General features: G+C 30.0%; 1 protein-coding gene and 1 non-coding gene across 3 annotated transcripts; both read left to right on the top strand.

The window, feature by feature from the left end:
• Positions 1 to 9,400: 9,400 nt before the first annotated feature.
• On the top strand, positions 9,401 to 9,481 carry TRNAL-AAG (transfer RNA leucine (anticodon AAG)). The gene has a single exon. It is a non-coding gene; the product is annotated as a tRNA-Leu (tRNA).
• A 4,153-nt stretch (positions 9,482 to 13,634) lies between these two features.
• Positions 13,635 to 16,826, top strand: LOC109795653 (coiled coil protein). 2 transcript variants are annotated; one of them, XM_029270822.2, is made up of 8 exons: positions 13,635 to 14,068; positions 14,144 to 14,270; positions 14,372 to 14,666; positions 14,781 to 14,854; positions 14,919 to 14,951; positions 15,193 to 15,238; positions 15,523 to 15,941; positions 16,474 to 16,826. In XM_029270822.2, exons 1-8 carry the CDS (start codon positions 13,767 to 13,769, stop codon positions 16,507 to 16,509), a joined length of 1,332 nt encoding a protein of 443 aa, XP_029126655.1. In that variant the 5' UTR covers positions 13,635 to 13,766; the 3' UTR covers positions 16,510 to 16,826. The 2 variants fall into 2 exon arrangements, with proteins under 2 accessions (XP_029126655.1, XP_020210727.1); XM_020355138.3 differs by lacking the exon at positions 14,919 to 14,951 and having other exon boundaries at positions 13,638 to 14,068.
• The last annotated feature ends 1,158 nt before the right edge of the window (positions 16,827 to 17,984 follow it).

The following is a 17,984-nucleotide window of genomic DNA, read 5'->3' as shown; positions in this document are numbered from 1 at the left end:
CTTTATTAGATTTCTAATTCAAATTGTGTTCATAATTAAATTCATTTCTAAGTAAGTTATTTCGACGTTTCTTTTTCTTCGAATTGAAGTTATCTTGTCGTTTATTCTCTCCACCAAAAAATATAATCTTAACGTTTATTCCTTTTATGAAATTGAAATTAAAGACCTCGTTTTAGGATAATCAGGGGTTCTTATTACGTTTTTTTAGGGTGAAGATTTTTATTGCTTGATAGACAGATGTGGGATAAAACTTGGGCTTAAATGTATTTTTGGATCAATTAAATTTTAATCGAAGAATTTTGATAATATTAAATTTTAATTGAGTAATTTTAGTTATTTAGTATAATAATTATATAATTTTAATTTCTTAAAATATATAATATAATATATTTTTTAAAATTTGTATAGTGATAAATATATGCACAATTTTGGTTCTCAATATATATTATTCATTCATATATTTGAAAAGAATAATAAAGTTATTGGTTAAGTGTCATTTTTTCTACCAAGTTAAATCTTTGTTGTTAAAGATAAAAGTTAAGGATTTCAATCTCATGTTTTTAATATTCATTTTGACAATTTTTCCTCTTCATTTTACATGTCATATCACCCTGTCATGTGACTAACACATCGATGTTTGTCTAAAATATAAGAGGAATCAAGAGTGCATTTAAGTCTAAAACTTGTAAGCATGAATTTGTTTGCTATGAGTATTTGAGAAGAAGGGAAAAATATTTAAAAAGTGTACCACTTAAGTATTTGTATATGAAGAAAAAAAATCTTAATGATAAATAAGAGTGTCAAAAGAACCAACCTAACCTGTTTTTAACATGCTAAAAATTAGGTTGGGTAAGACAAATATTTTCATTGGGTTCAAAATCCTAACTCAACCCAATTCATGGTGAGCTACAAGTTGGGTTGGATTGATCGACCTACAGAATAAAAAAGTTGTAATCAAATACAATTTAACAAATCTTGTAAAACTAGTAATAAATCAAATAATTCAAATGTGTAATGGTGTATATACTTAATAAATACATCAATAATAATAAATTATGTTTATTAATGACATTAAACTAAATTTGCAAAGATAACTACAATTAAATTAATTAACAAAAATAAAATAAATACACAATATAATCATAAGTAAAAAAATCTTAATAAACAAATGAACCTCAAATAAAATACAATAAGTCAAAGATAATAAGTAAAAATAGGCTAAAAACCTATTTTGGTCCCTTATAATAATTATTTATTTTAATTTAGTCCCACTTTTATTTTTGGTCTCAATTTGGTCCCTAATAAATTAATTGGTCTTAATTTAGTCCCTAATAAATTAATTAGTTTTAATTTGGGACTTCCGTCCAAATTATTTAAACGGAGTTAACTGTGTGGCCACGTGTATGCCACGTAGATGCATAGGTGGATGCCAATTTTTTTGAAAATACCTGGAACCAGAACAACCCGTTCTGAAACCAGAACGGCCCGTTCTAGTTACACTTTTGGTGTGTTAATTTTGCATCCAGAACGGCCCGTTCTAGGTGCAAAATTTACACACTAAAAGTGCAACCAGAACGGACCGTTCTGGTTCCAGACTGCTAAGCATAAACGATCAATGATTATAGTTCACAGTTGTGAATCTTGGAAGGAAAAAGACCCAAGGTACAAAGCATTTCAAATACTGAATTTGGTAATATTGTCAATGGAAATTGATAACTTCAATTGCTAAACAGTTAGGCTATACAGTGTATTATTAAGGACAATGCAATGTATCACTAAAGACAATGGTAGCAGATTTTATTTCATTTCAAACTGGAGTGAACCACTTACTACCAAATTGACACTATACAGTAAATGATGAAATGACATAATATTTTTCCTTGAAGTCATTAACGATGTACCCCAACAATAACAACCTGTTCTTGAAGAGGTAGAACCTGAAGTAAAGGAAGAGGATACACATGACTAATATTTCACCACAACCATATGCAGGGACAAATCTAAGTTAATCATAGTGGGGGCATTTGCTCCCACTAAAAATTTTTTCATTTTTTTTTATATAAAATATTAATAATTTTATAAAATATATATTATTAATTATATTTTAATTATGTTGTTATATCTAATATAATAAATATATTAATAATTAATTTTATTTTATTGTTTAATTATTTTTTATTTTGTGGTAAAATTATCTTCATTTTTAATGAAGAAAAAATTTACTTACTTCAAGAGTAAGTCTTGATATATTTATTCTATTTAATAATTAATGTTCTATATCAAAATTTTAAGAATTTAATTGTTAAATTAAAAAGTTTTTCATGTATAGATCAAATTTATAAAAAAATTTAAAAAATTAAAAATCATATGATACTTCGTTAAATTAATTCAAATTAACATTTAAAATATTTTTGTTTGAAATGAATGTAAAAATTTAGAGGACACTAAAAGAAAATAAATTAATAATTTTATTATGTTTATCCTATTAATTTTTATCATTTTATTCCTCTAATTTTAAATAAGTTGCAAAAATTATAAAGTGACTCTTAAATATTTCTTCAGACAGAAAGTGAAAAAGAAAAAGTTATTACTCTATTTATAAGACAATTGTATTTTATAAAAATAAATAATTTTAAAATTTTTACCATAAAAAAATATTTTTCAAAATTATTATATTTTTTAATAAAATTAATAAAGAATATTCTATTCTCAGTCTTGGAACGGACTGTTATGAATCCAGAACGACCCATTCTGAAACTAGAACGGACCGTTCTGAAACCAGAACGGACCGTTCTAATGTACTGGTGGTGTGTTAATTTTGCATCTAGAACGGCCCGTTTCAGATGCAAAATTAACACACCAAGAGTGCATCCAGAACGGCCCGTTATGATTTCAGAACGGGTCGTTCTGGATCCATGTGTTTTCACAAAATTTGGCGTCCACGTGGAATCTACGTATGCATCTACGTGGCATCTACGTGGCCAATAGTTAACTCCGTTTAAATAATTTGGACGGAAGTCCCAAATTGAAACCAATTAACTTATGAGGGACCAAATTGAGAAAAAAAATAAAAGTAGGACTAAATTGAAACAAACAATTATTATAAGGGACCAAAATAAGTTTTTAGCCTAAAAAAATATATATATAGCCTAATCCAATGGGTCAACATAACCTTTCATTTTAATCAGTTAGGTTGACAAGTTATACGAGTTGGCTTGTATGGGTTGGAGAGTTAAAAAATGTAACCAAACTCAACTTGTTTGCAGATTAATGAGTTATGTGTGTGAACCCGTTGAGTTAAATTAAGGGTGTCAAAACAATTCATTTATTTATCATTTATCCATAAATAAATATATTCAATACATCCATAACACAAATATAATAATGATGGATTGAATTCAATCTATCAATTTAATTTTATGAATGAATTGTGATTCAACCATTTTTTTAAAATTCATTTGTTTACAATAAAGAAAGTATATTAGATAGAGATTTTAAAAAATTATTTTAATATAAAAAAGATTTTGAATTTTTAAAGATTATATAATAATGTTACGAATTATAATATTTTCTAAAATATTTTTATAAATAAAATAATTTTTAAAACATATTTTCAAGGATGGATCGAATATCCATCTTAAAAAAATTGTTAATAGATGCAATTAAAAATTGTTAATAGATGCAATTGGTGACTTTTTTTAAAATAGATAGGATGAATTGATTTTTTTTAATCAATTTTTACTAGATTTAAATAAATTAATATTTTTTTTATCAATTATAATTTAACATAAAAATTATCTGATTCATTTGTTTATGACTTCTAAGTTGAATCTATTTTGACATTTTTAATGATAAAATTTAAATCAACATTTATTTTTGTCTTATGTGGGAAATTATATATATAGCAAAATTTATTGATTTTTTTACTATTAAAAATACAAAATTACTTAATGATTTTTTTTGTTAGTTAAAATGTTTTAGAAAATATGTTTCATACCCCTTAATTTATCCACTTTTTTGATACATAAGATAAAAGCTTCTATATATTTAATTATTTTTTCACCAATTTCGTCTTTTGAAAAAAAAGAAGAAAGAAGGAACCGTAAAAAAATAGACCATATGAAAAATAATATAGAGACAACTACAAATAGGTTGTCTAACCATGATAGAAGTATTTTCTAAACTTCCTCTAAGAAGTCACACGATGGTCAAATCACTCCTTTACACTCACTCTTTCTCTTTTATAAAAAAGAAAAGGAACACCACCAACCAAACACTCGGTTTATCAAGGAAAAACAAAATTCATAATGGCCTAATGTAAAGCACATGGTCTATGCCTTTGTTTGAAATTTTTTGGCGTTCTTAGAGTTTCAAAGTTAGAGACGCACGAACTGGTTTAGATTGCTTTATGTTTAGGGGTAAGTTTCTCTATCTCTTAACTTTCTATGCTTTTTTTTTTTATTAAGAAAAAATGAATTAATTTACGCGTAACACTTTATTAATCACATAAATTAATTTATCAGGACATTTGAAATACTGACATCTTGATGGTGTTATATTTCTTTTAAAAATAAATGATTATTATGATTAATATGTTCTCAAATATTAAGTAATATATTAACAATTCGAGCTGTTAATTTTGGTTTAATCAATTCATAAATAAAGTCAATTTATGTATTAAAAAGGTGATTTGAATAGAAACATATAATTTTGAATTGACCTACTTAGTCTGATAGACTAAATAAATTTAAGTTAGATTGATTTGTGGACTTTAAGTTACTTTGATAATTTTTTTTAAAAATACTAATGAGTAATAGTAATAAACATTAGTGTTAAGATGAAATAATTGAGTAATTCCTGAGGATGAAGGCCAAAATTTATAATTATTAAAGTGAATATATAATCAAATTTGCATTTGTACATGTTATTGCCCTTAAGATAAAGTTGAATTTCATAAATATTTGTTATAAGAGGCTTTATTCATATAATTATCAAGAGAGAGTGAATAAAATGAAAGGAAATTGTATAATTTTTTTTTTTTGAATATGTAAACTAATTAAGCAAGTACATCAATCTCATCTTTACCTAAAACTTCATCAAGAGACAAACAAGTATTATATATATATATAAGTGGATCTAAAATCATTTTTTAATTTTTTTTACATTTTTGTTTAAGGTCAATTTAGCCAAATAGTTTGGTGGCTTAACATGGGACTGGTTCAAAAAAAAAAAATCAGGTCAAATTAGCTTAAAAATTCATGTGATTTGTGCAGGTTAGATTAGATTAAGTTAGACTAACTTAACCTATTTAATGATTCTATTTAATAATTTTATAAATTAATTTCACATATCTAATATGTAATTATATTAATTTCTGTTAAAAAATTAATTAAGGTGTAACACTGGTTATAAAAGAAATTATTTTAATAAGAAATATAATAGTTATGACAACTTGATTATGCTTTTTTTATTTATTTATTTATAAAAAAGGAGTATTAGTAATTTAGTATCACTTTTTCTTATAAAAGTGTAAACAGAGTTAATTGAGGCACGGAATCTTATTAATCACATGTATTTATCAAATAGCTTGATGATACCAAATTAAAATAAAAATCCACCAAAGCACAATAAATAACTGAGAGTTCTCTATTGAACCAAGAGATACTAATTTCAAAAGGACTACCCTTGTTTATCTAAAAAATTATTTTAGAAATTTAATTTCTTTTATTTTTTTAGATAATAATTTTAATTTGTAAACAATAAAAAAAGCGTAAACAATAAATAAAATGTACTAACATATAAATTACATATTTTTAATAGTGCTATTTTTTTTTTCTCTCATATTCTTCGATTCTCCCAAGATATGCCTTTTCTTCTGAGACATTACTAGGGAATACCCCATTTGTCCATTTCCATTAAGACAAGAAATGGTGATAGTTGGAAACATTATTAGGGAGTAGTGTTTGCATAACATATGTGTTAATTAATATATCAAAACAAAAAACCTCACCCACGATTTGATATTGTGAAATTATATGGGCACAATATTCGTATCAAGTTATACAATAAAGCAAGAAACAAGAAAATGAGAGAGAAAGTAAAAAATAATTAAGATTTCGAAAAAATCACATTATAAAAATATATTTGGAACAAATTATCTCTAATACTCGAGTGGCTCACTTTTACAATCATAAGCCATATGGATGTTTCCAATGCATTGCTTATACATGATTGTTTTTCTGAAATTGTGCTTTTCTTGAATGGAAGCTTCTATATATATAAAATGGTCAACTTAAAACGGCTCTTCTATAATTAGAAGGATACAAAATCTCATTTTGGACTACATTAACATTCATCCGCTTCATAATTAATACACAGAATAGAAAATTTAAACGAATTTATTCAAGTGCCTAATTAAAATAAAATCAACACCCGCAAGAATAGAACACAAATGCTCAATTATCTCAGCATGTGATGCAAGCCCACTAAAAAATGTGGTTGTGCAAGTAGATAAAAAGCCACATAATTGACATAAATTGTTGAGATATTATAAGCGAGTTGAACCTGATCACTAAAATTGAAGAAAAAAAATAGGGTTGGGTAGCGTATGAAGGATCAACTCTCTGGTGGAGTCGTATTGGTGTAGATAAATATTGATTTACATTGTGGGGTCCTTAGAGGTGTATTTATTTTATTTTTTTTGTCATATATATTTTCTAATCTACTGAATAAAAAACTAACCTTACCTATGATATTGTGATTATTATTGAAACCTGATAAGTTTTTATATGTGTAGATATTATACACATATTTTCTCTTAAATAAATTGTTGTATCATAATGTGTGAGTGTAAAGTATTTGATCACTATGTTAACATATTAATTTGTTGAATATGTTAATGAGGATTTTGCTTTCCAAACTTATGATAGATCAAATTAACATCAATGATGTGGACTGCAATATATGGGGATAAGACTGAAAGTTGTCGAGTACATATCTGTTTTTTGTGAGAAGAAATTAAGATGGGAAAAAACAATACATTATACCAACCAAATTAAATGGTTGATACTAGTTCTTGAGATTTAGGGAGATATTGTATTTAGGGGCATGGCACCCATCCCATGCACGACTTTGCTCAAGTTGTGGCCAACCACTCCCCACCCTTTGTCGTTGGTTTAGCTTGGCCCCTCTTTGTCAACTTATATCATAATTGTATGAACAATTTACAAAGGTGCTATTATATGAAGCACATATACATATCTCCCCTTTCTTTTTCAAGTGATGAAGTGTATATCAGATCTTCTTGAATGGTTTTAAAATGAACCTGAAAACGGGTTAATCTCTTTCATCTATTTGTTTTAAGTAGAGTTGTCAAAACGGGCCAACCCGGCCCATGTAGGCCGGCCCACCTTGACCCACTTTAAAAACAAGCCAACCCAACCTGGCCCACTTTTAATTTTCTTAAAAAAAATTTGGCCCGGCCTGGCCCACCACGGGTTGGTGGGTTATACGGGCCAGCCCACTAGCCCACCAAAAATTAAAAAAAAAAATTATCAACAAAATTCAAAATTTTAAATTAATTATAAATTAACATAATAGTCATAAAATTAGCATCATTAATAATCAATCATCATACAAAATTAAATACAAATCATGATAAAAGTCTAAAATAAAAATTTTCAATATCCCATTATACAAAATTAACTACAAATCATGCTTAAATTTTTGTTGCAAAAAAAATGGTGGGTTGGTGGGCTACCCGGCTCACCACGAGTTTAGCCTAAGTGGGCTAGGTCAAAGTGGGTCGGGTTGAGATATACCCACCTACTATAAAATTTCAAACTTTTTTTGCCCGGCCCGGCTCATTTTCAAGGTGGGCCGGGTTAACCCACGGGTCCCGGCCCACTTTGACGACTCTAGTTTTAAGTGAGTTGTGAAATACTTATTATCCTATCATTCTCTTCTCTTTTATTGTAAAATGGGTTCATTTACTTGTTGAGTTAATAGATTTTTAATTAAGTAAAAAAATAATATAGGATTGAAAATCTCTACTTCATTTTTTTTATGAAAGTGATGTGTATTTTTTTAAAAAATTAGGAGATGTTTTAATCATTATTTTAGTTTTAATTTAATTTATTTTAAATTTTAATTTAATTTATTTTAAATGAGAAATTAAAAATTAATGAATCAAAATTGTGAATTAAATGATATTTGAGACCAAAAGACTAATTTAATAAAAAAATGAAATTAAAACTAAAAATACTATTAAATTTTTATACATCCAATATTAACTAGTTTGTCTGAGTCAAACATTAGAAAACGAACAACAAATAATAAAAATAAGCTTAGAAATAACAACAAGAAAACACAAATTTAACTTTTATGCATTTGGTTTTTTATATATATATTTTTATTTAAAAAGTTCATGAATCACATATAGTAATTTAAGCCCAAACTCCTCCTCAAAGAAAATCGTACGGCCCAATGTAAATAACCTGAAAAAAAATTGAGCCCAAAAACTCAAATGTGTTACAGGCTTGCCAGGGGATTCTATTTGCACCTCTCCTTTTCCTTTTCACATTCCCTTTATATTTTTGTACTTCTCTCACACTCACTCTCTCTCTCTCTCTCTCTCTCTCTATATATATATATATATAATTTATCATTTTTGAAAACTAATTTCTAAAACATATTTTTAGAAATATGTAAATCTTTGAAACTTAATTTTCAGAATTCAGTTTAATAATGTTCCAACAAATAAATTTTAAGAAGTTATAAAAATACTTGCATTTTAAAATTTAGCTCTATAAATGAATATTTTACTATTTCGGAAACTAAGTTCTAAAAAAGAATTAGAATTGGGAAAATTACATTTTGCAATGAGTTCCATAAATAAGTTTTTACAAAAATAAAATACAACTCCCAAACATGTTTGCGAAACACTAATTTATAGCATGACTTAAGTCAAATGTGTTATGTTATAATTAACAAATATTTCATACGTTATTCATACTTAGAGCATTTAAGTTTGAGATTTTCCCACATTTTCATGGTTTATACTAAATCCACTTCATTCCCACTACAAGCTAGACTAAGATTAAGGAGCGCAGTAGTTGTAAAAGTTAAATATACAGGTAAAGATAAAAGAATATTAATTTGAAATGATTATAAAAATATTTTTTTTATTCATTATAAAGATGGAGAATAAATTTAAGTGTATATATATATATATATATATATATATTAATTATAAAGATAGAAAGAGAATAAAGCTGTGTGTGTAAAAAGAATAAAGAGAAGTATATGGATTTTTTCATATAAAACGCTTTTGAGATGAATGTAATTGATCTTTGGTTAAATAACTGTGAAATATCGTTACATTTAGTTCCTTATCAACAATGTTGAGATGGCCGAGTCGGTCTAAGGCGCCAGATTAAGGTTCTGGTCCGAAAGGGCGTGGGTTCAAATCCCACTCTCAACATTCGTTCTGTTGTTTTTATTCCAAATGCAGTTTTAGCTAATTAAAAAATAATAAATAAGAGTAAGGAATAATCTACTTAAAAAAGTGGAGATAATGAGTGATAAGAAATTAGTTTAAAAAGAGAAATTCGGATAATAAAATAAAGTTAGTTACAATAAGGTTGTTTTTATTCCAAATGCAGTTTTAGCTAATTAAAAAATAATAAATAAGAATAAGGAATAATCTACTAAAAAAGTGGAGATAATGAGTGATAAGAAATTAGTTTAAAAAGAGAAATTCGGATAATAAAATAAAGTTAGTTACAATAAGGTGGAGGTGAACATACCAATGTCGATGGTGATTGGAGAACAAAGAACGAGAACAAAAACGAAGAAAAGCCCTCTCCCACCAAGATTTAGTACCAATGTCGATGGTGATTGGAGAACAAAGAACGAGAACAAAAACGAAGAAAAGCCCTCTCCCACCAAGATTTAGTACCATGAGAATCATGGTCGTGATTTGGAATCAAATGTGTGATTCTCATGGACCTTTAATACCATTTGTGAAATTTGGACAGAAGTCTCGCATTGAAGTATTTTAAAATAAATTAGGACTAAATTGAAACTAAAAATCAAAGTGAGACCAAATTAAAATTTTTTAATATTATAAGGGATCAAATTAGGGTTTTAGCCAAAAAAATTACTGAAGATAAATTTTGATTGAGAGTTGTAGTGTTGGGTTTTCACGTTGGTACCACTTTATTCAAAGTTCTTTTTATATTTTTTGTTTATGTTTTTGTCCTTTTCTACACATGTATGAGTAATCCATGATGTGTTTTTGTATCAATTATTCAAAGTGGATTTTTATTTTGAAAAATAGAAACTTAGCTCATATCTAGAGCTGCCAAAACAGGTAACCCGGCCCGACCCATCACGGGTTGATCATTTGGTGGGCTAATTCAACCTGGCTCATTTATTAGTGAGCTGAAAAAAATTAAACCCGGTCCGACCCACTACGGGTTGGCTCACCTAATTTAAAAAAAATGTAATTTTTTTTATTTACTTTTTTTTAATATACAATTAAAGTCCAAAAAACTCACGATGGCTCGTAGTGGCTCACGGTGCACGTAGTGTGGCGCGGTGGCTGGCGGTGGCTCGTGGCTTGTAGTGCCTCACGGTGCATGCGACGGCTTGCAGTGCGCGTGGTGGCTTGTGGTGTGGTGCGGTGGCAACTATGCGGAGCGATGCGATGTGGTGGCAGTTATGCAGTGCGGTGTGGTGTGGTGGCAACTATGGTGGATTGGTGGCTAGTGTGGTGGCAGCTATGGTGGATTGGTGGTTAGTGTGGTGCTGTGCGGTGTGAGAGTGAAAGGGTCTGTTGAGGGTGTGAGAGTGAGAGTGTGTGAACTGACGTGATTTCTCAAATGAAACCCTAATGGGCTGCATTGGCCCAATAACTATTCATTTTTTTTATTACGGGTTGGTGGGTCAGTCCAGCTCACCACGGGTTCAATCCCGGGTGAGCCGAGTTCAAAATTAGCCCGTACTGAAATTTTTAATTGTTTTTTTTGCCCAACCCGGCTCAAACTCGTGGTGGGCCGGGTTGACTCACCGGGCTAAGCTCACTTTGACAGCTCTACTCTTATCATTAAGAATATCATAAACGATACAATTTGGAATGTGAAAAAAATCACAAAGATTTGCACTATCTATTGCTGCTTTAGCAAGCTTATGAGTAACAATGTTGGCAGATCTAGGGGAGAAACTCACATGAGAGTTTGGGGATAATAGGCTTACATTGGTCAAGAAAGTAACCAAATTCAGTTACATCAACAAAATGCTGATTGGAGAAATAGGATGAGATACGATTACAATCTGTTTCAAAAATAATATTCTCCAAGTTCTGGTTATGAGTCCAATTGATGGCATGAAGAAAAGCAAAAACTTTACCAACGTGAGACTCCGCACAACCTTTGATCATGGTTGAACGGGCTCTAATAAAAGCATCTTGATAGTCTCTAATGCAAATGCCAATTCTCGTAAGCCCTTCTACCGAAAAAGAATGAGTGGCAATGTTGCACTTGAGCAACATTCAAGATAAATTCTTAATAATATATTATAATGATAATTTTAATTCGTAATGATATTTTATTTTCACAAAACGAAATTATTAAAGAAGTTTTTCAAACTTGTTTCATATAAGACACACAAGATGCAATTTTTTTTTCAAGTGTCAATCTCTTAATATCCACCAATTTAATGATTTTCTTAAATTTAACTTCAAATGGAATAATAAAAAATTAACTAAAATAAATACCAATAGATGGTAAATATTGACACGTGTCACTTCAGGTGACAATCTATTTATTATTTTAGTTTAAATGGAATGGAATAACAAAAGGTAATTAAAAGTGTCAATATAATTTAAATTTAAATTAACATTCATTGGAAAACAAAAAAGGGAAACGAAAGCCAAAAAGCATTTAATGTATTGCAGGAAATAAGATAGAATTAGGCACAATGGAAGGCACAGATTTTACGATGAAAAAGTGAACCTAGAAGCTAAAAAGTTAACTGGGAAAACTGAGCCTCTGAAATGGAGAAGAAGGAAAGTTCTTCAGCAACTGACATATATGCATGCAGAAGAAGAATGCTGGAAGTGGAAATTGCAAGGGCTAAAGTGAGACGTTTGAAAACTATATACGCTTTCGATGTTACACTTGATGTATTCACTGTTCAATGAGTTTAACCATATTTCTTTGTATGTAGTTTAAACTATAGAAAAAATATATCATAAGAACGTTATATATTTTACATAAAATAACATTAACACCGAAATTACTACATAAGATTAATTCAATAGAAATAACACATAAATATATTAATGTTTAATATATATATTACACATAGATATATTTTTTAAAACAAAAAAAAATATTTGACCCTAAATTTTAAAAGTTGCTAATCAGGTTCTCCCACAAAAGTCAGTAAAATTTTTACACTAATAATAACATGATGACCCAAAAAATACTAATTTATAATAGAATAATTTTTTTTGCACATTTTGTAAATTAAGTTTTAAAATTTATAACATTTTTTGAAAAATTCAAAAACTATTAGCATCACTACTTTCGCTAGTGTAAGAAACAATTTTAACATCGGAGATTTAAAATCAGTTATCTCTATCCGATTTTAAATCTCACGTAGCATAATTAAAATTAAATTAAATATTTATTAAAAACTCCTTTGAAAGAAGCCATAATTAAAATTTTGATGAAGAGTAGTCCTACATGTAAAATCTTCATGGATAATGATATATACACCATTTTTAATTTTTTTTTATAAGGTATACTCTCTTTTTTTTTTAAAATAATTAAATTCTTAAAATATTCTTAATTTTTATTATTTTTAATTTTTTAATTTTTCACTCCTAATATTTAATTTAACATTTTTTTAAATATCTCTTTCCCTTATTTTCACATGAATCTTCTTAATTTTTCTTTACCCCCACCTATTTTGATAGGTAATTTTAATTTTTTTAGTTTTACATTATTATTATTTTTTCTCTTTCAGTTTTCTCACTGATTTCACTATCCGCGTAGTACTCTAGAATAGTGAAAATGTCTTTTTCATAACACTAAACTTAATGTTAAGGTTTTTGGAGGGGTGAAAGGAAAGGAAGTGTTAGAAGAAAAAATATGTCTAGTTTGATAGAAATAGTCGAGGAAGTTACACGTACTTACAATATTGTCGTCTACCAATTTTATAATTTTGGTGCATGTGAAAAAGTGAAAGACATGAGAAAATAAGAAGGTAATATAAAAATCAAAAGAACTAAAACTATCCACTAAAATAGGTGAGAAATTAGAGGAAGACAAGATAGTGCATGTAAAAATTGAAAAAAAGAAAGAAGGAGATATGTGAAAAGAAAAAAATAATAAATTAAAAGTTAGATATATAAAATTAAAAATTTAAAAAAGAAAAAATATAAATATTTTAAGATTTTAAAAAAATAAAAATAAAGGAGGTGTCTTATACAAAAAAAAATGATGTATATATCATTAGCCAATCTTTATTTGTTGTTGCATGTTTTACGTCCCTTAGCACTCACTGTACTTGCACAATATCTTATTAGAATAATGGCCCAGTGGACTCCCATTGTAGCGGCTCAATGAATTCCCGTTGTAACGGCCCAATGGATTCACGTAGTCCCCTCTAGTTTAGCGCTAAAATTCCTATTTTCCCAGTTCCAAAGGTTCGGCTTCAGCGGTTGGAAAAGGAAACGAGTTCATTCGTCGTGGTGGATCATGGAGGAGCAACACGATAGCGAGAACGCGAGAGTGGGAACAACGAAGCAGAAGAAGAAAGCCGAATACGAGTTCTGCAAAGCGTGCAACATAAACCACAACCAAGGTCTCCGCCACAAGTACTTCCCCAACCACAAGAAATCCCTCTCCACCTTCCTCTCTCGCTTCCGCAACAAGCTCTCCGACGTTCGCTTCTTCCTCAACGCTCCTATCCCTCTCGATTCCCAACTCGCCTCTCGCAATCGCATTTGGTGCGTTTTCTGCGACCAAGACATCGAAGAACACTCTAGTTCCTTTGCCTGGTACGCTATCCACTTTTTTTATTTTTTTTAAAAAATTTATTAGCCAAGGTCTAAATCGTAATTTCCCCCTTCCAGTGCTAATGCGATTCGCCACCTCTCGAGCGCCGAACACGTGAAGAATTTGAAGCACTTCTTCTGGAAATACGGCGCTGCTGCGGATCAATTGGACGCGTTTATGGTTTCCGATGACGATGTAGCCAAGGTGATGCATGAATTGTATCAATTTTGTTTTCACGTGTTTTTGTTAGCTTTGTGGAATTAAGAAACAATTGCTGATCGGTTGTTGTTATTTTGCGAGTTCAGTGGGAGAAGAGGTGCGTGGCTCGAAAGGATGAAGCGAGTGAGGGATGTCGCGGAAAGGTGTTTGGTCCTTCAAGTGATGATATCCATAATCAAGTCCACAGTGGAAATGTTGATAGTTTAGAAAATGTTTATTCCCATTCTGTGAAATCGTATCCTTCAAATGCTGTTTTGCCTTTACAATGCTATACGAATGAGTCTCAGATATCGTGTTCAGGACTCTCCGGAGTCGCCAACGTTGCCACCTCTTCAGAAGCGAGTTCTGCCGCAATTCCTTTTGCTTTGCAAGATTTTGCGGGTATGCTTTTCATGTTTATTGGAAATGTCAGTTTTTACTCTTTACGACTATCATCCTCGTGTGAGATTTGATGAATCTGGGACTTATTTTCTCTGTGATTATTTTGTGTCTCAGTTGAAAGGAGAAACCATTCTCTCCCTTGTGATGGTAGACAAAGGTCAAGTGATGGTTACTCGTGTAATAAACAGGTATGTTTGGTCTTAGGCTTTTTGTTTCGCATTAGTCATTGTAATCTAACTGTTTGAGTTTTAGGCTTTCAGCAGTCATTGGTTGGTAACTTCATTGGTAAGGAAGCAAGGTCAATATGTTTGAAGTTTTGCCTAATTTTAAGTCATCTAATGTTCATGTCTTGATGATCATGGATTATGGTTGGCTTCACACACTTCGTTCTTGTACTTTTTTATAACATCTAATTTATTTTTTAACACTATTCTGACTTATGTTCTCTTCCCAATTTGTAGATGTCTAATTTAACATGTAATTCAGTACTGATAAAAAGTTTTGCATTTTTGTATGAATGTGCCAGGTGCACAACAACGGTAGAATGGTAAGCGGAGGGAGCAGTCATCAGGGTATCTATTTGTAATTATGAAAATGTTGTTTTTCTTCCATTCTTATAGTGTTCTGTGAAGCTGCAAAGCATATGCTAATCGAATATGTACACTCAGTTGCATTGCTGTATTTGTACACATGTGCAAAATATTTAAGACTTATATGAATGCAGAGAAAGAGTTTTAAGATTTTACTATGCCAGTGTAACTCTCTCATGGATAGGTAGCATAGAGGTTGAATGTGGTGGTGAATTAGTATCAATATCATGGTGCATTTTCTACATATGATTCTTTTGCGTTTTCAGGTCTACCACTGTTAATTCCAATCTCTTCTGGGCATACTGAAAGTGCTGGTGGAAATCTTCATTCTGGAGCACCTCCACCATGGGTTGAAGCAACAGAGGTAGTTCAGATATATTCTAAGCCTGTTTTGGGAGACCCTGTCTCCCATTCAAACAAGTTAGGAAAGTCCAAGAAGTTGAATCCAAAACGGGTGGGAGCAGCGTGGGCTGAAAAGAGAAAGATTGAAATGGAGAAGAAAAAGAGGGGAGAAACTGTAAGGAATGAGTATGATGCCAACTGGCTTCCTAATTTTGGTAGAGTCTGGCAATCTGGTAGCAGAAGAGAATCCAGAAAAGAATTTGAGAGGGAGAAACAGAAGTTAAATGTTGAAACTCAATCTGAGATGCCAATCAAGATACAGCCTTATGTCAGCAAAAGAATGGTGAGTTTTATTCTATGGGTTCTAAAGATTGCTGGTCTAGTTTCTTTCAAAACTTTCAGCCAAAACCAGCTTGCTTTAAGCTGACTTAAACTGCCAAAACCCAATTGGTTCATAAATGGGAAACATAATGGGCTAAGCCCATCATATGTAGCCCAGCTTGGCCAAAAATGGTGGGATGTACTTACTAATGGATTAAATTTGAAGAAAATTGGTGAGTGGATGAGATAGAGTTGTCAACATTCGGACATCCAGTATATTTAGACATTTTTAAAGCTGACTTAAAAAATAAAATGTCCATAGAAATCACTATTGCTCATCTCTAGGGTGGCTTCATAGCAATAGTACCTGGTGTCCTTGTCCTGTTTAGGGTGAAATTCAAAACAAGTTAGCTAATGGATGTGCGAATTCATAGCACTATGATGAGTTGTTAATTTTGGCTTTTCCTTCTGCCGTGTACTATAAAGCTATTATGATATTGATATTTCAGTCATTGTAAATATTTAGATCTGTTCCTTTTGTTTGTTCTTTGCAGCGGATGGATAGTGGAGGTGATTTTGCAAGCGGGTGAAATTTTCGGTAGCAAACATGTTCAGGGAGTCATCTTTATAGTGGATAAGCATTCCAGCATGTTTTACATTGGAGGGACAAGAGCAGTTAAAATTTACAAAATGAAATGTGCGTTTATGTTAATCCTTGATAAAAAAGAAAGATACCACAATCATGGTGGAGTATTGAGTATTGATGCACAACTATATCCGTAAAATATGTACATGCATTAAGCAAGAGGTGAGAGCTGTTAGTCTGCACGAATGATTGTGATCATAGGAAAACATTTTACTACATTTCATATGCCATGTGATATCAATTCTTTTTATAGATGGTCTACTTGACTTTTGTGCTGTTATGCTTATTTTTGCCAACCAGCTTGCTTTTGAATATACGGATGGTTGCTATTGATATTCAAATAGGTGTTGCTTTGCAGCATTTTGCTCCTTTCCATTGGAATGAAACAGACTTATCCATAGTATGTACAGAATACTGAGATTTTATTCTTGCCAGTTATATAAGAGAATCACTGTAATGTCCTAGATCTTAACTCCTAAATTTAATCTGACATTTCATTTATTTTTGAGTTACTAACCTAAGACTTTTGTCCAATATTTAGACTTCAAAATGTGATAAAAGTTTTGGATAAATAGTAGAATAGAAACTAGTACCTATCCTTATTTGTGTGCTCAAAATATATAGTACAATCAACTTATAAATTTGACTAATTTAAGTCTCAATAAAATATTGTTAGTCAAATAGCCTCGTCAAATAGTCTCTTATAAAACTTTTTCAAATTACTTTCTTACAAATTCAATTCCTCAGATAAATTTATATGTAAAGAATGAATGATGATACAAACTACTCAATCACAATTAATAACAAGTAATTAAAAAGTGTAGGGAAAGAAGAATTGCAAACTCAATTTATACTGGTTCGGCTAATCCTGACTATATCCAGTCCTCAAGTCTCCAACTTGAGATTTTCCCTATTCTTGTAACTCTTACAAGACTTGAATCTTTCAACACCTCGGAACTTCCTTTTCTTGTGTTGAGATTCAAAAACCAATAAGGAGAAAAATTCTTTCTCCCTCGCAGATCCAATGATCAATTTGGAATTACAGAATAACTCTCTTTTAAGAGTAGATATACATTTTTATCTTAATGAACTCTTTTAGAATAATACAAATGAATTTGACCAAGATGTTTTTGTATATGACTTTTTCATAATAGAGTTTGTAACTTTTTTCTGAAAAATTATAGGTATTTACAGACAATTGTTTCTTAGGTTATGTCTTTTCATGAAAAGTTGTAACTCTCTATAATTTTTTAGAAAAGATAATCTGGTAATCGTTTACAAGACTTGGTAATCGATTACAACGATTTTAAGTTCAAAAAATTTGAAACGATGTATCTTTTAAACTCAAATTCTTGAAGTTTTCTCTTCTAGTAATCGATTACAAGGTCTGGTAATCGATTATCAAAACACATTTTGTAT

Source organism: Cajanus cajan, chromosome 6, assembly GCF_000230855.2.
Source record: "Cajanus cajan strain Asha chromosome 6, NIPB_CcT2T_4, whole genome shotgun sequence".
Lineage (NCBI taxonomy): Eukaryota > Viridiplantae > Streptophyta > Magnoliopsida > Fabales > Fabaceae > Cajanus > Cajanus cajan.
Note: the sequence above shows the minus strand (reverse complement) of the source record. Positions and strands in the feature narration are given on the sequence as shown.